The sequence below is a fragment of the Melanotaenia boesemani genome, chromosome 6 (assembly GCF_017639745.1).
Source record: "Melanotaenia boesemani isolate fMelBoe1 chromosome 6, fMelBoe1.pri, whole genome shotgun sequence".
In the NCBI taxonomy this organism is placed as follows: domain Eukaryota; kingdom Metazoa; phylum Chordata; class Actinopteri; order Atheriniformes; family Melanotaeniidae; genus Melanotaenia; species Melanotaenia boesemani.
In genome coordinates, this window is record NC_055687.1 from 8109344 (window position 1) to 8130537 (window position 21194).

Genomic DNA, 21194 nt, shown 5'->3' on the forward strand with positions numbered 1-21194 from the left:
GTTATTTCTTGCTTATATATTTATACGGAAGCGTTTACTTAAAGTGAGGAAATGATTGTGTTCCTCTCTTTAACACACACACTACACTGCTGTTAAAACTGTGGTCACATTTTTAAAGACACATGAGGAATAAAACACGTTTATATTAATAATCTAGATCATGGAAACATATTAAATAAGCTAAAGAAGGTAAGATGGTTGTTTTGAGGCGCAGTGGGACTTGTGGTAGTAGACGGATCAGTTGCATCTCCTCCAAGCAGTTCTGGCTTAATGGTGGTGGCAGTGATGGACTAGATCCTTGTCTTTGAACAAACTGACTTGCTTGACTAGCTCCAAATTGGGCTGCTGACCTTGAGGTGTGGGTCAATTTCTGTCTGATCTCTGTCTTTCCTCTTTAAAGTTGGAAATATCTCAGTTCTCTTCATTCTTATATCTTCTTACACAAAATGAAACTGGTTACAGGCTATTTTTTCCACATTGCCATGCTGTATCTTACTTTAAATCAACTACCAGCCTAGCTTGAATTAAACCTGATCATGTAGCTCTAGCTCAGAGCTAACTTATACTGAGGTATTCTTTAAGGGTTCTTTATAATTCATTTTTAGCTGCAATGATGACTTATTAGGAAACTACTTTTAAACTTAATTCAAGGTAAAGTTTACTAAAACAGCATCCCCTCAACCTTAAGTTCAGTTTTCAGTTCATTTTTTTTTTATTGGCCCACTTTGCCAAGCATAATGAAGAGCAATTCCTTTGAGGTATCTTGGACGTTTTTACCAGGCCTTTACAATCCTTCTTTTTATTATTTTTCATGAGCGGAAAAGTTTGATTTATGATATGAGTTATAACATCAATGCTTGTTGTCATTTTGAATTTATTAATCGCTTCTCTGTTACATTACAGCTATTCAAACCTTCTTTCAGAGATTTAATTGTAAACCATTACTTCCATAATTACTTTTATCACATGAATATTCATATTAATTTTAGTGTCAAAAAATCAGATGTAAAAAAACAAAAAACAAACAAATAATAAAGAAAAACTTCCAACAAACCAAATAAAATAAACGATAGCTTATTCACCAGTGTAAATACTATGTTAATACCATATGTGGAAAAGTCTCATAAATGCAGTTATCTAAAAGTCAAGTCTAATGATCTGATACCATTTCTGTTGTTGTCGATTCTAGAATCTGACAGCGGTGATTAACCGATTTTGTTCAGTTATCTAAAATATTCTAACAGGTTTCTGCCTGTTTGTTGACTGGTTTTCTTATATTCCCTTGTTTGTAGCGCCCTCTGGCGAAGAAATACTCCTTAAGTCCAACACAGCGGAACTTAACCTCGTGAACACTTCCATCACTACGGATATGTTTTGATGTAACACATAACATTCCTGTGGGGTTTCGAGTTGTGCCCGTGCGACATGTGTATGTCAAAACCTAATTCGTTAGCTCGTTTAAACTTGGTGTGTGTAAGTACAATCTTACTGTTAAAATTTTGATGTGTTAACAACTATCTTTGATTAGTGGGTAAATAAGTGAAGGATAAACGCGTTAAGCTCACCTTGCCCACGTTAGCTTTAGCCTAGTTAGCATGTCAACAAACTTTAAACCTTGCTTTATAATTGCTGTGATACTGGGCTTTGAGTAAATTTCCATAAATTTTAGGCATAAATCGCACTTTTACGATAGGACAATGAATAGCTAATTATCATCGCGCTGATGTCTTCTCATATTTAAATAACTCGCAGGAATGCTGTAGATTAGTACTAATAGCTGTTCTTATTTATACAATGACATCATTTGAACATCGAGGTGAGCTTTCATTGTTGTGTGCTGCACTTGAGTGATGTGGGTAGTAAAGTTATTGTAAGGATTCCAAGTATTTATATCTGTTCTTATATCATCCGGTCTTTATTCGAATAAACAATTGTATGTAGTCTGAAAATATTTATATAAAGAATATTAACAATCACAAACGTAATGCTTAAATTTAAACTATAAAAAGTAATAAACTGATTCTAATTCTCAGAATTCTAACTAGTTTCTCAAGCAGAATAAAAGATAAGATTTCTCTTTGTTAAATTTTGCATATATAATTAATTTCATAAATTTGGTTTTACTGCATAAAACTAAGCTTATTGTCTCTAGTTTTCATTGACAGAGACAATGGCACTAAAGCAGACACGTATGGGCCAACAGCATGTTTGTGGATGGCAAAATAAAGCACAGCCATAGTGGAGTGGGGTTTTTATCATGCTGTGAGACTTTGCTGGCTCAGTTGCTAGAAGTAGTGAATGTGTCAAAACACTGATAAAATCACAATTGTTTTAACATAGAGACAGCGTTTGAGGACATTGTGATAAAGGCCAACAATGCATGTACATGATCATGTGCATTAGGACAACCTAAAGCAAACATGCAACTGTATAAAAGAATGGTCTAAAAGAAAATAATGTATTGAGTTGGCCAGCAGTGAGACCTCAACACAGGACCATTCAGTTTATTTAGAGAGAACTGCAATTTGTTGCTGCAAAAAGGGCTCCTGCAAACTTTAGAGCTTGCATGCTTGTTTATAAAAGACTGACAGAAATTAACAACAGACAGATGTGAGAAAACTTTAGGTCAGTGGTTCCCAACCTATTTTCCTTGAGGACCCCCTACATGCAAAAACTAAAAAGCCATGGACCCCCTCCCCCACCCCGTGCTGGAACTATGTTTGGTTTTATGCTTTTAAAAGTGAGATTCCCACCATAAATAATGTATTCTGGCTGAGTCCTGTCCTTCGATAAAGCCAAAATTAAATTAACAACATATAGCCTTACTTTTTTTATTTTCTAAAAATAGGGACAATGTCTGGATATTAATCACAATGGCCCTGAATGGTGGACGCCTCAAGGATCCCCCTGGGGGGTACCGGACCCCAGGTTGGAAACCACTGCTTTAGGTGGTGCTGAGAAATTATTTAAGGGGCTCGTTTTTGCTAAATAACAACCAAACATTTTTTAAACTGAAGCTTTTTGTGGCTGCTGACCATTAACAATTTTTGATGTTTAATTGAAAAATACAGAATTGACAGAATTTTCTCTTTTAATTCATGTGCTTATTTTTGTGATTATCTGTCTTATATTCCAGGTTGTAGAAGGCAAACTTCCTTGAAACCCTTGTATTTGCCTTTGAATCATGAGTGGCTCAAAGCCAGACATCCTGTGGTCTCCCCACCACCCAGACCGCTACGTCATCTGTGACTCTGAATTGGGGCTATACCGTATCGGACCTGTGGGTGGTGCAGAAACTAAGCCTGGCACTCTCTCGCTCTCTGAAGAAACAACTGCTACTTTACTAGCCATTAATTCTGACACTCCTTACATGAAATGTGTGGCCTGGTACCCAAAGCATGAGCCTGAGTGTTTACTCGCTGTGGGGCAAGCAAATGGCAGAGTTGTGCTCACCAGCTTGGGCCAGAGCCACAACTCCACATGCAAAGAACTGATGGGGAAAGAGTTTGTTCCAAAACACGCCCGTCAGTGCAATACTTTGGCCTGGAACCCTGTGGACAGCAACTTACTGGCTGCTGGGCTGGACAAGCACAGAGCAGATTTCTCTGTCCTTATATGGGACATTAGCAGTAAGTTTGCCCCAGAGACCAGCGTAGCAGCTGAGAAAATTCGTCTTTCATCGGTGGATTTGGACTCAAGCACCGTAGTGACCAAGCCATTGTATGAGTTAGGCCAGAACGATGCTTGTCTGTCCCTCTGCTGGCTGCTACGTGACCCAAAGCTGCTGTTAGCTGGCATGCACAGGAACCTCGCAATATTTGACCTAAGAAACACAAGCCAGAAAACATTTGTCAACACCAAGGCCATCCAAGGGGTGACAGTAGACCCACACTTCCCTGACCGTGTTGCCTCTTTCTTTGAGGGTCAGGTAGCCATTTGGGACCTGAGGAAGTTTGAGAAGCCTGTGCTTACACTCACAGAGCAGCCCAAACCGCTCACTAAGGTACGGTGGTGCTTATTTTTCCTCAGAGTAGGTTTTGTAAAGTTTGTGTACTAATAATTTTTTTCATATCAGGTGGCATGGTGTCCAACTCGTACCGGCCTGCTGGCCACTCTGACACGCGACAGCAACATCATCCGTCTGTATGACATGCAACACGCTCCAACGCCCATCGGTGATGAGACGGAGCCCACCATCATTGAGCGAAGCGTGCAGCCCTGTGAAAGCCAGATCGGCAGCTTTGCCTGGCACCCTTCCTCTCAGAACCGCATGGTGGTGGTGTCCGCAGCGAACCGCGTCATGACAGACTTCACAGTGTTTGAACGCATCTCCCTGGCATGGAGCTCCACCACCTCGCTCATGTGGGCTTGCGGTAGACATCTATATGACTGCGTTGAGGATTCAGTTGAAGGGGCGGAGAGTATGATTGAGAAAGATATAGCCACTAAGATGAGGCAAAGAGCTCAGTCCAGGTACGGACATGATACCGTCCAGGTTTGGAGGAATCACCTGCTTGCGGGAGGGAATGATCCCCAGCTCAAGTCTTTATGGTATGATCTCTTCTATATCCTTTGTGATGATGAAGATGTTTTTTTTTAATGATCAGGCAGGTACATTTTCAGAAGAATTTTCTAGAGCCAGTGTCCAACCAAACACACAAACCTTGTTTTTACATATTAGTAATTTGAACCATCAGATCCTTTGAATTTCTCCATGCTCCAAAATGACTTAATTAGTTGTCAGATTTGTGTCTTTAGATCCTCGAACCAACATCTCAAAGGTGTGAGACATTTTATGAACTGACGAGTGGAAGTTTGGTTCTAGTGGGGGTTGATGACTCTCATCCTCTTAAATTTCTGCCAGTCACTCATCACAGTTTAGCATGTAGGCTCCATATATGCAGTCAGCATGATGTTATTGCATCTAGTGTTTCCAGTCCAGTCTTTAGAGACAAGCATCCTTGAAATCTTCCACAGTATTTCCACCTGGATAGTTCTAATGAACAGTGAGTACATACTGCACACAAAAAGTAAGGCATGTTTAATTTTCGGGTGGAATTAATGGAAAATGTAAAAAGTTCATGCCACAACAGAAGTTGGTATACCACAACATAAAATGTCAGTGTCTCAATAACTTGTCATGTGTTAGCTGTTGTCTTAGGCTAGGTTCACACTGCAGGCTGTGATCCAAAGCCGATTTTTTGGCCCCTATGCGACCTGTATCTGATCTTTTCAAAACAATCTGAACGACACAGATAGGATTTTCTTTAAAATGCGACCAAAGCCACTTGGATATGTTTGGATATGAAAATGTGAACCGACTCTCAAAAAAAATCCGAATTGAGCATTATGCCCTGCAGTGTGAACCTAGCCTTAGTCTGATACAGTATAGTGCAGAGAACTGTTTAAATACATTATGTCTTTGAACCAGAACATTTAGTGGTTGATTACTCAGATGTAAGTCGCTCTGAAGAAAAGCCAAATGAATGTAGAATAGAATGGATTCATGGTTCAGACACTTCTTTTGTTTTCTGTGGTTAATTACCTTGTTGTACAAGTGCATTCAAAAGTTTAAAGAAAGTATAATTAAGTAAAGGTTTTAGTGCATTTTAGGCTTATTCCAGCATAACTCCAAAAGCCCTGTAAGATATGCCAAATCCCTAACTTTTTATGATGATCAGCAATATATGTGCTACTTATTGCTCTTTTAGCATTTTGATCATTTCTTCCTTGCTTATCCTAAAATTTGAATATTAATTTAAATTAGCGGTTCCTCTAAAATAATGCTGTTCTAGTTATTAACTATAATTTTAGGTAACCTTGATATTAACCTTTGAAATATGTCAATATAGATAATCACGTCATCAGAAATCCACCAGGTCTAGAATATTGTGAGTGTAGCACCTTTTAAACTATATGACTTTAGATCAGGGATCTTAAACTCTGGTCCTGTCGGGTTACTGTCCTGTGGGTTTTAGATGTTTCCCTGCATCAACACCCTCGACTGAAATTAATGGTTCATTGTGCAAAACTTGACACGTTATTGGTTAATTTCATGTGAATCAGATGTGTTGAACAAAAATGCACCTAAAACCTGCAGGACCATGGCCCTCGAGGACCAGTGTTTGAAATCTATGACTTAGATGGTTTTTCTTATTTAGTTTTTTTTTAAGGAAAAATAAACGGAATTATATGTCATTACCAAAGATTTGATAACAGTGGAATTAATGGATTTGTTCATATTAAAAGAAAAAGTATATAATTGTTTAATTCTATGACATAGTTCAAGGAGTACTTTCTTTAAAGCAATATTAGTTTATCTGCTTTATTTTATCAGTAATAACATATTATTGTGCCGGTTCCTTGTCTTGTATCATTGCTATTTTGTTTGGATAAAAAAAGCTGTTACAGTTCCTATGTAAGTGTCACATATGAAGCAGAGTGCAGAAGACATGGAGCTTAGGCTGCAGGGGAACAAACAGTCTTTGGTTTACTCTGGTATCAAGAACATTGTGAAGGCCAGCTCAGGTAAGAAAATACATCATGAAAGCTTTGTAGAAAAATATTTCCAGCCGATCCTGCGACATGTAAATAAACTGAATTCTGTCTGTGTCTCCCGGCTGCACGAAGGCTCAACAGAAAGCAGGAGGTGCTGGAGCGGCTCGGATCGGCAGACGGACGTCCCGCGGTACCACAGCGAGGAGCGATGCCTCGCCCTGCGGCTGTGTGGCTGGATCAGCCGGGGCCCCGACATCGATGTGGAGACCTTCTTGCGATCACTGGAGCAGGAACATGAGTGGGAACGGGCAGCCGCCATCGCTCTGTTCAACCTGGACATCCGCCGTGCGATCCAGATCCTCAACAAGGGAGCCACCACTGAGAAAGGTGAGTGCAGGAGTAGTAAACGCAGTCCGGTCAGTAAGAACTGTTGTTTCATTCAACATTAAAGACCAAATTGTGATGAGAAGATGAGGATTTTGCAGGTGATTGTTTCTGTGTGGTACTCCTGAAACGCTCACTAGGGAGCAGCAGAAGGACTAATATAAAAGATCAACTATCGACCCCTGTTACATAGTGACAAATGTTTTTGTGTTTGTTATCGTGAACGAAAGCATGTGTGGAGTGATTCTGGGATATCTGCAGAATGTCAGACTGTTTCCAGAATTCCTGCCAACACTAAGCGACATCATTAAACCAAATGCAATCCGGTGCTCAGGGGAAAATATGGAATTTAAAGAATGTGGCAGCAGGAGAGATGTGTTTTCTACAACAGTGCTGTGCTTCTCACACCGGCTGTTTACACATGTGTGACTGAGAAAAATTTCACCAATGTAGGTCAACCTTTTTTCCTGTTGCGTGTTCTGAGCTGTTCCTGAGGATGACTGATGGGGTCATTCATACAGATAAGGTGTGTCAACAGAGCTTTTTTAGCAGTTACAGTTTTTCATTTCTTTTCCAAACAGTACTTCCTACTTATTGATTAAAAGGTACACACTTAAAAAGAACATTGTCAGGTAGTGGATCAATTGAACTTGACATTTTCCCAGCCTCGTGTACTGGAATACAGTGTTGTAGAAAACTCTTGAGCCACCCTTCATTTCTGTATATTTTGCTTCCAAAGGAGCCAAACTATATTTTTACCTTTTAAAGTGGTTTTGACCAGTAGTTTTTAAAGCTTTCTGAAAGTTTTCTTTGGACATTACCTGATTTTTTTTTTTTATTTTTACTCATTTTTAGCCCACTTCTTATACACTAAATATTTTCAGAGGAGTTTAATCGTAATTTGTCTTTAAGCCATTTGATGATTAGCAGTGACTTCAGGCGTAAAAAAGACTCCAAACTTCATGTGAACCAGTGTTATGTCTCCACATGTCAGACAGCTTAGCAAAGAACTCTGAATCCCTGGCACTATTTAAAAAATATGAGAGGTGGGCCAAGACTTTTACGCTCCTCTGCACATTTCAAAAGGTAATAAAATCTAAAGAAATCATATAGACCCGTACTGAGTATAATATTTCTGCCTCTGTTACTTTTATAGGAGGGATGTTAGCTTTTATATATATATAAATATATATATATATATATATATATATATATATATATATATATATATATATATATATATATATATATATATATATATATATTTCCAAACCTTTCTTTCTTTTTCTTTTATTACTACTGGGAGGTGCACATTGAAACAGGGTAAAGAAGCAGCTTTCCTGATCTAGACTGTTTAATTTCTGCACTTTCATTCCTGTGTTGATGCTAAGCTAACAGCTAGCTGACCGTAGCTATGTGTTTTTTGTGCAGAAATAAAAAGCTGATTTTTAGGGGTCTCAAAATATTTTCTAAAAAACTGAACCCTTTAAACCACAGATTTCCCCTGGAAATCACTGTAAATTGCATGATATTAAATTTTATAATGACATTTCTTTTTAAATCTGTGTATTATTAAATAATTTATCCCTCCATCCATTCATTCATCCTGATGCAGTCCACACACTACTGTATATTCATCTTCAGCTCATTTGTCAGTGCAACTTGGCAAACTAAAATCTGATTCCTGAGGTGGGTGCAGCAGCTCTGAGCTCCTGCAGATCAGTTTAATTCTGAAAAAACCAGTTCCCTAAAGAATTGTTTTCAAAAACTTACCCAATGGTGCTTTCACCTCTTCTGTTCTCTAACCTGAAAAGTCAGAATCAAGTGTTAACAAAAATGCAAAATGCAGTTTTGAGCTCTAGACTGACTCTAAAACATCTCTGACTCCAGTAGACTCTTTCAAAAAAGCACAAACACATCATATAGAAAACTATTTATTTATTTTTCAGGCAAGTCACGATAGTGCGATTATTAAGATTTCATCCTACTCATCAGTGTATGCCTGGTCATTTTTAAATTTTCAGTAGGTATCAGGTTTAAAAATATGTTTTGTCTAATCAGATTTTAAGGATCATCCACAGCTATACCTTGTCCAAATATTGCTTATTATGGTCGAAAAACAGATCGGTAGGTCAGATGCTGGCTTCAAAACTTCAATTTACAAACTGATGGCTGACATAATGATGGCTGCTGATTTTCTTACATACACTTGATGGAACAAATTATAGAACAAATGTCTTTTAATGTGATTCTAGTGTCAGTCAACCTCACCAGCTGCCACATTTTCAGGTGTTTGACTGAATGTGATTCTTGACTTACAGTAAAGATAGCTGGCACTAAATACATCTTTTCCTTCTTCATCTTCTTGGTCGCAGGTGACCTGAACCTGAATGTGGTTGCCATGGCTCTGTCAGGCTACACTGATGAAAAGTCCTCCCTGTGGAGGGAGATGTGCAGCTCTCTGAGGCTGCAGCTGAAGAACCCCTACCTCTGCATCATGTTTGCCTTTCTCACCAGTGAGCCTGGAGCCTACGATGGTGTTCTGGTAAAAGATGTCTTAGTATCATTTGACTTTTAATTTCTGAAAAAGGAGAAAAAACTTAACAGTGACTCTTTTGTTCAGACTTGATAAACAGGTTTATGTATTCTCAACACAGTAACACAGGTAATTCTTAAACAGCCTTTATGGGGAAAACCGTCCAGTGCAGAGGAAGAAGGATGTCTTACATTTCCCTCATCAGTGTTATAAAACATTTTGTGGAAAAAACCTTTGCCCAGAACAGAGCGTCTGTTTCTGCTTTTTTCTCTTTCCTCGTTGCATCAGATTTTGGCCTTTAGCTGGTCTAACTGTATTTATGTCTTCAGACTTTTATTCTGCAACAAAAGATGATACCATATGATAAGAAGATTATGTTAAATGTTTTGCAGCCATCTTGGTTTTGAGGACTGATTAAGTGGCACAAGTGTCTGTTTTTATTCAGAACAGACTGTCTTTGTTGTGCTGTTTCTTTAGGCTCACAGTCTGTGGAGCTAATTTAAACAAGCTAATTAGTAAAAAAGCATTTTTCCATCCCTAATTTAGAAAAATGCTGTTTCTTTTCTTTTATAATAAATATAAATCTTTGCTTCTGTTTTAGTATGAAAGCAGCGTTGCTGTGCGAGACCGAGTGGCCTTTGCCTGTATGTTTCTCAGCGATTCTCAGGTAACTGCAAGTGGAATGCTAGACTCTATTATGCCACCAGGTGTTTCACATGTACCTGATTGAGTTTCATCTGTCTTCTCTGTTTAACTTTGCTTTGTATGGCAGCTCCCAAGATACATCGAAAAACTGACCCATGAGATGAAGGATGTGGGAAACTTGGAGGGCATCCTGTTGACAGGGCTGACTAAAGATGGAGTAGATCTTATGGAGAGCTATGTGGACCGAACTGGAGATGTCCAGACTGCCAGTTTCTGCATGCTAAAGGTACAAATTATGCAAAAGTAAACTCTTTGTGTTTAAAACACATTCACACCATATGTGATTAGAGAGCAGTGAACTTACAGCATCTTTGTGGGTCAAAACTGTTTCTCCAGTAACGTGAAGAAAGCTTAAGTTTCAGCTTTTCTGGTTTGTTTAGGAATTACAAATGACATTGTCCCTTAGACACATTACTGGAGCTGCTTTATAAATAAATGGCTTTCTAGAATGAAGCTACATACTACAAAAATGTTGTTGGCATAAAGCTTTGTCAGTTACTTTATTGCTTTATCGTAGCAGGTGAGGACAGTCTTACACTTGAAACAACTACGCAAATGAGCCATAGTAAAAAAAGAAAAAAAATATTTATATATATATAATTGAATTAAAAGGAAAATCTGTCTGATTAAAACTTTTGGAAGACCAGTCCATGTGCTCAAACATTGGTCATAGCTGCTTTCTCAGGTGGCATCTGCACCTTTGTAAAGATACAAAGCAAACCTGATTGTATAAGTGAAGATAACTCCAAAATTGTTAAAGTGGTAGAGCAGGTCTGTAACGTTTGTGTCGTAGAACAACTCTTTTGGTTTGCTTGATATTTGTGTTCTTGTTCTAACGTGCCTCTGAGCAAAAAGCTGTTGTGTACCAGGGATCCACTCCTATGCTGCAGTTCAAGGGCCTCACAGACATGCATGGTGTGAAAAGGAGTACATCCTCTTTCACTTCTAAGATTTTTGCTGATCAGGACAAAGCACAACACATCTACAGGGTGTGCAGAATTATTAGGCAAGTTGTATTTTTGAGGATTAATTTTATTATAGAACAACAACTATGTTCGCAATGAACACAAAAGACTCATAAATATCAAAGCTGAATATTTTTGGAAGTTGGAGTGGGGCTTTTTTAGTTTTAGTATTTTAGGAGGATATCTGTGTGTGCAGGTGACTATTACTGTGCATAATTATTAGGCAACTTAACAAAAACCAAATATATACCCATTTCACTTATTTATTTTCACCAGGGAAACCAATATCAATCAATCAATCAATCAATCAATCAATCACTTTATTTGTCCCCCGAGGAGGCAATTGGTTGTACAGCAGAGAAGCAACACAAATAACATATATAAGAAAGTTAAAAACGAGTATAATCAATAAGAACAATAAAAATTTCATTCATTCAAGACTCTAGGCAGCTACCTTTTCCTCCTGGAATTGAGGATAGAGATAGCAGAAGGAACAAAGGAATGTTTATATCTGTTAGTCTTTGCTAATGGAAGTCTAAGCAATGAGCCAGATGGAAGAAACTGAAACTGATGATGTAATGGATGTGAGCTGTCAGACAGGATAGATTCTGCTTTATTAAGCAGCTGTCTGTTATACAGATTCTGCAAAGTTTCTTGAGCACTTCCAGATATTTTTCCACAGACATGAACAACCTTACTGAGAACATTTTTCTGTTTTACACTCAAAGATGAAAACCAACAAATGAAAGAGAAAGTCATGACAGACTCAATAAAAGTACGGTAAAACATGGTCATCAGGGAGGAGTCCACCTGGAATTTTGCGAGTTTCCTCAGACAAAATATACGCTGCTGACATTTCTTGTGGATCGTGTCAGTGTTGCTCTCAAATGTCAATTTACTGTCTATTGTGGTCCCTAAATACTTATATGACTCCACAATTTCTACCTCTTGACCATCCACGACTGTGCCAACAGGAGAGGGACGCGTTCGTCTGAAATCGATGCACATGTCTTTTGTCTTGGCTACATTTAAGGTTAAAAATGACTCCTGGCACCACTTTAAGAAATAATCAGCTACAGGACCATGAGAGGTTTCTGTACTGTTCAACAAGCTTAAAATAACTGTATCATCAGCAAATTTCAGGATGTGATGATTGTCAAACGTGCTACAACAGCTGTTGGTGTATATAACAAATATAACAACTAAAAATTTACAAATATACATTTGTGGCATTCAAAAACAAAACAAAAACAAATCAGTGACCAGTATAACCACCGTTCTTTGCGAGGACACTCAAAAGCCTGCCATCCATAGATTCTGTCAGTGTCTTGATCTGTTCACGATCAACATTGCATGCAGCAGCAACCACAGCCTCCCAGACACTGTTCAGAGAGGTGTACTGTTTTCCCTCCCTTTGATTTGGGACCACAGGTTCTCTATGGGGTTAAGATCAGGTGAACAAGGAGGCCACGTCATTATTTTTTCTTCTTTTAGACCTTTTCTGGCCAGCCACGCAGTGGAGTACTTGGATGCGTGTGATGGAGCATTGTCCTGCATGAAAATCATGTTTTTCTTGAACGATGCTGACTTCTTCCTGTACCACTGCTTGAAGAAGGTATCTTCCATAAACTGGCAGTAGGACTGGGAGTTGAGCTTGACTCCATCCTCAACTCGAAAAGGTCCCACAAGCTCATCTTTGATGATACCAGCCCATACCAGTATCCCACCTCCACCTTGCTGGCATCTGAGTCGGAGTGGAGCTCTCTGCCCTGTACTGATCCAGCCACGGGCCCATCCATCTGGCCCATCAAGACTCACTCTCATTTCATCAGTCCATAAAACCTTAGAAAAATCAGTCTTATGATATTTCTTGGCCCAGTCTTGACGTTTTATCTTGTGTGTCTTGTTCAGTGGTGGTTGTTTTTCAGCCTTCCTTACCTTGGCCATGTCCCTGAGTATTGCACACCTTGTGCTTCTTGGCACTCCAGTGATGTTGCAGCTCTGAAATATGGCAAAACTGGTGGCCAATGGCATCTTGGCAGCTTCACGCTTGATTTTCCTCAGTTCATGGGCAGTTATTTTGCTCCTTGTTTTTTCAACACGCTTCTTGCGACCCTGTTGACTATTTTGAATGAAACGCTTGATTGTTCGATGATCACGCCTCAAAAGCTTGGCAATTTTAAGAGTGCTGCATCCCTCTGCAAGACTTCTCACTATTTTTGACTTTTCAGAGTCCGTCAAATCTCTCTTCTGACCAATTTTGCCAAAGGAATGGAAGTTGGCTAATAATTATGCGCACCTGATATAGGGTGTTGATGTCATTAGACCACACCCCTTCTCATTACAGAGATGCACATCACCTGATATGCTTAATTGGCAGTAGGCTTTCAAGCCTGTACCGGTTGGAGTAGAACAACATGCATAAAGAGGATGATGTGATCAAAATACTCATTTGCCTAATAATTCTGCACACACTGTAGTATCTATTGCAATTTGTCATAGTTTGTTTAACAACAATGAAGCCAAAAATGCAGAAATGTGTGAAAACTACCCACACCCTTTCTGCTTTAGGATAAATTTAGAAGGTATGTTACAGTTGTGGATGGTAAAATTAGAAAAATAAAATATGGCTTGTTTGGAAATGTTCCCAGGAGAAAAAGAAAATGGCAGCATGGCTGAGGTTTGCAAAGCTGCATCTAAACAAACCATGTTTATATGCATGTTTTATTCTTATATTAAGTGTGTTTTTATGTTTTCTTTCTTTGTATTCTGTATGATGTATGTCGTGTTAAACGTGGACCCTAGTAGCTGCTGCATTAGCTCCAGCTTGTGGGGATCCAAATGAAGGAATAAAGCAATAAACCACAAGACCTCTGGAACAATGTCCTTTGGACAGACCAGACCAAACTGAACGTGTTTGGTCTCAATGCAAAGCACCACATTTTGGTTAAAATCAAGCACAGCATTTCAGCACAAACACTTCATACTAACTGTCGAGCACGGTGTAGGAGGGCTGATGATTTGGGCTTGTTTTGCAGCCACAGGACCTGAACACTGTGCACCCATCAGGTCAACCATGAACTCCAAAGTCAAATGTGAGGTCATCTGTTTCAGCAAAGCTTTAGCTGTCAAAGCTAAAGCTTTGCTGAAACTAGGTCATTCAACAGCAAGTATAGCAATGAATCTACAACAGAATGACTCAAAAAAAAAAAAAAGTCAAGGTGTTGCAACAGTCCAGTCAAAGTCCAGATCTCAGTCTGGCTGCAATGCTGTGATGGGACCTGAAGTCAGCTGTGCAGAAACAAATGCTGCAAACCTAAATGAACTGAAGAGGAGTAGATCATTACTCCTCCACAAGAATGTGAGAAACTGATAATGTCACGTAGAAAATAATTACTTTAATTTATTGCTGCTGAAGGTGGTTTTGCAAGCTCTGTTTCTGCATTTTGTTCAGTAAATAAACGACTAAGTGTAACATGTTGGGCTGTTTCATGTACATGCCTATATTAAGAGCAAGTGAGGACATATATATATATATATATATATATTTTTTTTTTTTTCCCTGATTAGTGAAAATTTAGAATTAAATAAGGCAGATTTGTCCTTTTCGCATGTCTCTTTTCTCAGAGGGGATGGGTGCAGAAAAGATCAGACTTGATTTGAATCATTTCTCCCAACAGGGTTCCCCAGGTGACGTGTTAAAAGACCCTCGAGTCCAATGCTGGATAGAAAACTACCGCAACCTGTTGGATGCGTGGAGATTCTGGCACAAACGGGCTGAGTTTGATATCCTTAGAGGGAAACTGGACCCCAGCTCCAAACCACTAGCACAGGTAATAAATTCAAGAAGATGCTTTTCTTTTATATTGATGCTAATTAGACTGATTTGGGTTTTGGACTATTGATTTAACAGAATTTAAAGGATTTGGGAAATTTCAAATCATTTCAGGGTTAGTAATTAATTCTAAATGATTAACACAGTTGTTACCATGAATACTTATATTAGACAACATTTGCAAACCCACAGTTGTCCGTGTTGTCTCCTTACAGCCTTACACATTCATAAACATAAACAAACTATAACTAAGTTATAAAACATGGGGAATTATTACAGATCTTTTGTACTGGAGAAATCTCCCCCAGACACGACACATACTCCACATTTGTAGAATTTTTAATAAGGTCTAATACTTAAAAGGATTTTATGTGTGATTAAGAGTAAGCTGGTGCTTGATGTGGGACTTGGCAGTACCCATTGTGTTGCTGACATTCTTTTAATTACCATTCAGCATGTTGGGATTATTGTTGTATTATCTAATACTTATCTCCCTTTCCCCTAAAAAAATGAAATCCAGACAGCTGGTGAGCATGTGCCCGTTGCTTTTACTTTCATTGCCACAGGTGCTTATCAGCCGACCTTTGTGTTCGTTCCCGGCAGGTGTTTGTGAGCTGCAATTTCTGTGGGAAGTCAATCTCCTACAGCTGCTCGGCGATGCCTCACCAGGGCCGAGGCTTCAGCCAGTATGGTGTCAGCGGCTCACCCACCAAGTCAAAAGTCACTAGTTGCCCTGGCTGCAGGAAACCACTGCCACGCTGTGCCCTCTGCCTTATGAATATGGGCACACCTGTTTCCAATTGTGCAGGTAAAGTGGTAAAACTGTGCAGTAACATGGATGCATCTTAGAACCATGTATTTGCAGAAGAGTGTGCACTAGCTTTGATCAGTCTTTAAAAGACAGTTAGCACCTGGACATTTAAGGTCCTCTTAATGCTGTGAGGTCCCTCATAGCCACATTTGATTAGTATTGACTCATTGACTCATCTATTCACAGGAACTGGAAAGTCAGAAGAGAAGGTGGACTTGACAAGGGAGAACAAACTTGCCAAGTTCAACAACTGGTTCACCTGGTGTCACAACTGTCGACATGGTGGCCATGCGGGCCACATGCTGAGCTGGTTCAGGTAGGACGAGTAGGCGTGTTACTATCATTTTCAGACATGCTTACAGCTGAAATCATGCTCCATCTATCCATGAGATTTTTTAAGAATTAACACAATTCTTTTATTAAAAAATCTCAACGTAATTGCAGAAAAATCTTAATTATGCTAAGTGCTGATGGCATAAAACTGAAGTGTTTCTCTTGCCCCGTTAACTATTGTTAAGGGCCAAGTGATTCAACTAATCTATAAAAAAAAAACTTCCTCTTTTTTTACCTGTCACTTAAATATAAGCTCCTTTAACACATAAAGGTGTGTTCGGTGTAGACACGCCACACTTTGCTGTTCAGTCTGTGAGGGTACAGAGGTGGATTGGCTGGAGGTCAAAGTTAATGGACTTCACAGTCATCTGGAGCGGATTTCAATAAGATTTAAATTTAGATGTGTTTGTTGATGAAAATATAGATGAGAACAGATAATGGTGTCACTCGTTCAAATCTGAGATGCCATCACAAGTTTTGACGAGGAAGTTTTTCTTGCAGTTTGAGTGCAATCTTTGTGTGGGCTGTTGAAAGAAACATAATAAGGGTGACTCCCTTTCCCAGTTTTATGGGCTTTTCAGAAGGTAAATAGGTGAAGTTATGTAGTTTCACCAGAAAGTCTTTTTTTTCTTTTCATCTCAAGGTTAAAAAGCAAGTATTGCACCTCTGGGTTCTGATGGCCAGATAAACCTTCTAAAACCCCTAAACAGAAAATATTGGGATGTATGGAAAATGTGTGTGTGTGTGTGTGTGTGTGTGTGTACAGTACTAGTCAAAAGTTTGGACACACTCGTTAAATCCAATGGCAATGTGTGTCGAAAGTAGTTTTGTTTCGTTGCAGACTGAGTGAAAAGGGCTTGCAGTACCTCAAATTTTGATTTTGGCTTCAAATTATCACAAAACAGTGATATTGAGGGGAAAAAAAAGATTATTATTAAGATAATTCAGACATGCTCCAGACTCGTGGATCATATAGACCGGTATTGAGTTTATTACTCTGTCATGCGTTCGGATGACGTGGTCTTCTGCCTCTTCTGAAAGCAAGCGAGAATCTATCCCCCTCCAACTCTCCAAAGCTCCACCCTGTCCATCAGGATGTGTTCCCCCTGCTATAACTGACCAAATAAAACCCAGAAATTTGAAAATTTCAGAATTTATAAATTGGAAGTGAGCAAATGATTTCTAAAATAATTAGTAGAAAGGCTATGACATTATTAGCCCATTAGGTTGTATGTGACGTCATTTATCAAGCAATCAGTTTCCCATAAAATCTGCATTCAAATTGTTAAACGCTTAAATCATGATAAAGTTTTTATTTTTTTACAAAATGCATTTATGTCCCGTGTGGATGGGGCAGAGCTTTAGTGAAGCTGGATGAGGAACGGATCTCAGTGGAGAAACTGGCCTTGATACAACACCAGAAGTAGATCGTCCACCATTGCCGCAAACACTGCTGCCAGTTTAGTGACTTTGTCACTATTGAGCGAGTATTCAGACCCCTCTAGCGACTCTTTTTTTCAAACAAGCAAACGACTTTTTTGGGTGTCACTGGAGACTTTTGTACAAACTGACATGAAAGGATGTACCTTTCTTCTTCTCAGTAGTGGTAGGCAGATCGATCCAAATATCGATAATATCGATACCTACATTGGCATCATTATCGATCGATATTAGTGTGATAACATTGATACATTAATGGAAGTCTTGAACACTATCAGAATCATTATAACAATGGAGGATTTAGTGGTTTTGGTTGATTCAGTTCATTGCTGAACCTACATACCCAAAATGAGCTTCTCTCGCCGAGATAATAGCATATTCAGATTTTTGAAATAGCACCGGTAATAACTTGTTTTTGGACACCTGATCACAAAAAATGATAAATGTGAGGCTTGAAAACTATCACAAATGTCATAAATATGGTAGATATGTGGTTTTTGATGGATTCGATTCACCTCATTGACAAGGCACCTACATGCCCAAAATCAGTATCTCTCACCAAGATGATGGCAAATTAGTTTTCTTGTTGTTGCATTAATGTATTTTAAAAATTAATGCATTAATTCCACAGATTAATCTCTTTGCATTAATGCGATCATTTTTAAAGCCCTATTAAAAGTGTTTGTATTGATGACGATGACATTAGCCCTGTATTTACTTGGTATCGGATCAAATCTTATCGCAGTATCGCACACCCCTACTTCTTAGTAAGGCAGTCATGCAGCAGTGTTGCCGTAGGCCCCTTCCCTGTTCCAAAGCAGCCACAGGAGGCCCGGTGTTGGGTTGAAATAAGCACCCGGAGTGCTTGTTTTGGTGCAACACCTGTCCTTGCAATGCATTCCCTCCCAGGACATGTACACCTCTGCTCCGCACCCAGACTGAAAAAAGAAAGATACATGAATGAAAAAAAATCCTAAAACAGGGGTAGTCTTGGCTCATGTTACACTCTGGGCGAATGTTTTGCCTTGGCACAATGAGTAATCGTGTTGAATAATCGTGGTTTTATTTTTTACCAAAAATAATCGTGATTATGATTTTTTTTTCATAAATGAGCAGCCCTACTAAAGATATGTTACTTCTTTAATAAAGTAAAGTAAATCTTAAAATCAGTGCCGTGTTTTGTGTTTTCTTTGCATTTCTCATACTGTCACTTTTTTTTGTTTTTTTTCCCCGATTTGGGCTATTATTTTTTTAACCTTTTTATTGTTTGTTTTCCCCCCATCATTTCCTTTGTTAAACTGCCCTTTATACGTCTTGTTACAGAGACCACACAGAGTGCCCGGTGTCGGCGTGTACGTGTAAATGCATGCAGCTGGACACCACAGGAAACCTGGTTCCTTCAGACAGCAGCTAAACAGAAGATACATGTTGGAAACTGAATCCAAACATCAGCTTGAATCGAACAAGTGAAGGTTCACTGCTGCTCCCGCCACATCAACAACCGGCCCGGAGACAAAGGATGCCAGCAGTGTCCCTCTGTGAAGGAGCTGCTTGACCAGAGAAAAAACACTGTTGAGTAATAGCCTAGTAACATCAGAGACCTATATTAAGAAGGGAAGCAGTTTGGGCTACTGATCTAACTGATTTAATAACAGAAAGGGAGCAAATGCTAATTCACTGCTCTGTGAATGAAAATCACACTCAGGAGAAATATAAGAGGCTCTGCTGCGATCAGCCTTTTCCAATCTAACCTGAATCAGGATTGTGGTTTTATAGTGATCTGTTTTGAAAAAAAGTGAATAAACTCAAATGTCCACTCATACTTCAGGTTATAAAGGTGTGATCACAGGTGCCAATATGTCTAGAGTCTATTTTTGGCTTGTATTTTAACAGCTATTTAACATTTGTGTTTGTTTAATGAAAGGATCTTCATATACCTCATAAAAGCGTTGTTTGGGGTGAGAGACAGCACCCAGGGTGATGACAGTGACAGTCTCTTGCTCTCTTCTTGTTTCTCTGTGCCATCTGATATTGTGCAGTAGGGGCTTCTAAACCTGAAAGAGAGGGGGTGGGGGTTAGGCTGAGGAATTAGAGAAGCTTGGGGTGGTGGGTAGGAGAAGGAAAGAGGAGGAGAGTAGGAGGGTGCTCCTGTATTCACCAGCCCACTCCAGGCCTGTGGTCCTTGAAAGAAACTCCCCAGAAAACAGCAGCTGCTCGGCTCTCTGACAAGACCCTCCAGATTGTTCCCCTCATAAAGAACCTCAGCTGCCGGAACACTATTGATTCAAAGCGAGGGCAAGAGAAAAGACAGCCCAAACCCTGTACACTCCCCCCAGATATCCCCACATATACACACTGGCCCTCTCTTTCTTTATCTCCCTGCTGATGCCCATATTGCACCCAAAAACTATGCATACCACACATCCATCCAGCAATTGACGCCATGAGTTTTTTTTTTTTTTAGGGGGGGGGGCTGTGTGTAATCCACATTGTTAATTGGTTTTCTCTTTCTCTGCCACCCTCTCCGCTCAGTCACTTACCCAGGGACACATTGTAAGTGAGAGGCGGCCTGCACCAGAGCCGTCTAAATCACTTAGTCATGGAGTAGGGAGAAGGTGGGGAGCAGGAGCTACTGTATGCAGCATTCACCAGGCTCTCAACCCAGTGTGGGAGGTTTTATAGGCCCACATGTCCTTTTGTGAACCATTTTGGAGTGTAGCTGACAAATTGGCGAACCATGTAGTGTCTCAAAAAACAAGAGTGGCTGGAATTTCATCCATTCAGTGTCGTATTTGCCTTTTAAATAAATCTCTACTGACAAATTAGAGCACCGTTGAATGTTTTATTTTTAAGTTGGAATAGTCCATTTTTTAGAGGTTTTTGTCATGTGGTTACTAGATTTGTGCATATTCCCCCATGACAACTCCCACATAATCACAGACCATTAAAGAGTTGCATGAGCTTAATAGTAAAAAAAAAAACAATAGACTCTTGAAACCGGCAATAAATCTCAATATTAACTGAAAAGCAACGTTCAAGTTTGACCATCAATGCAACAGTTAACGCTATGATGTCAGCAGTATGCAGATGTAGCTTAGCATGTTGTCATGGAATAGTCAATCCACGTTGGCTTGGTGGCTGAAGCTGAAATTCTATTCTTGCCATTGGAAAACTGCCGTTGACCAACTGTCTCACCACATTTGTTGGCTGTTTGAACAAGAAAATTGAATTAGGTTTCTAGGAACTCAAATTATTTCTTTACATACTTAGGGATAGGAAAATACATATAATACACAGGAGATGGTGGGTCAAAGATAGGTATATTAATCCATGGGACTTAGAATATGTAATTATGAATTATTGAAAAATCTTTTTTAATCTTGATGTGATACAAACAGAAAATAATGTAAAGGAGCTGCAATTACAGAATGAATAGTCTTTTTAAAGAGATATTTCCCAGTGTAATTTTTATGTTATTCCCCAGCAAAAATGTAAATTTACATTTTGTTAATTAGATCAACTCCAGCTGCTGGCAAAGTTAGTGTTTTAAACACTGAAATTTCAAGAAGATGTATTGAATTTAAAGATTGTGGGAGGAACTTATGATAAATTGTGTATTTATTTGATATATTGTCCCAAACATTTTTATATGCGGAATTCATTAACCATACATTGGCTTATGTATTT

General features: G+C 39.1%; 1 protein-coding gene across 2 annotated transcripts; it reads left to right on the top strand.

The window, feature by feature from the left end:
* The first annotated feature begins 1378 nt into the window (after positions 1–1378).
* mios (missing oocyte, meiosis regulator, homolog (Drosophila)) lies at positions 1379–20334 on the top strand. Of its 2 annotated transcripts, none has more exons than XM_041987068.1 (12): positions 1379–1473; positions 3137–4003; positions 4076–4565; positions 6430–6528; positions 6631–6885; positions 9258–9427; positions 10020–10085; positions 10191–10349; positions 14769–14921; positions 15527–15731; positions 15921–16050; positions 18831–20334. In XM_041987068.1, exons 2-12 carry the CDS (start codon positions 3185–3187, stop codon positions 18919–18921), a joined length of 2637 nt encoding a protein of 878 aa, XP_041843002.1. In that variant the 5' UTR covers positions 1379–1473; positions 3137–3184; the 3' UTR covers positions 18922–20334. The 2 variants fall into 2 exon arrangements, with proteins under 2 accessions (XP_041843002.1, XP_041843003.1); XM_041987069.1 differs by having other exon boundaries at positions 1384–1467.
* The last annotated feature ends 860 nt before the right edge of the window (positions 20335–21194 follow it).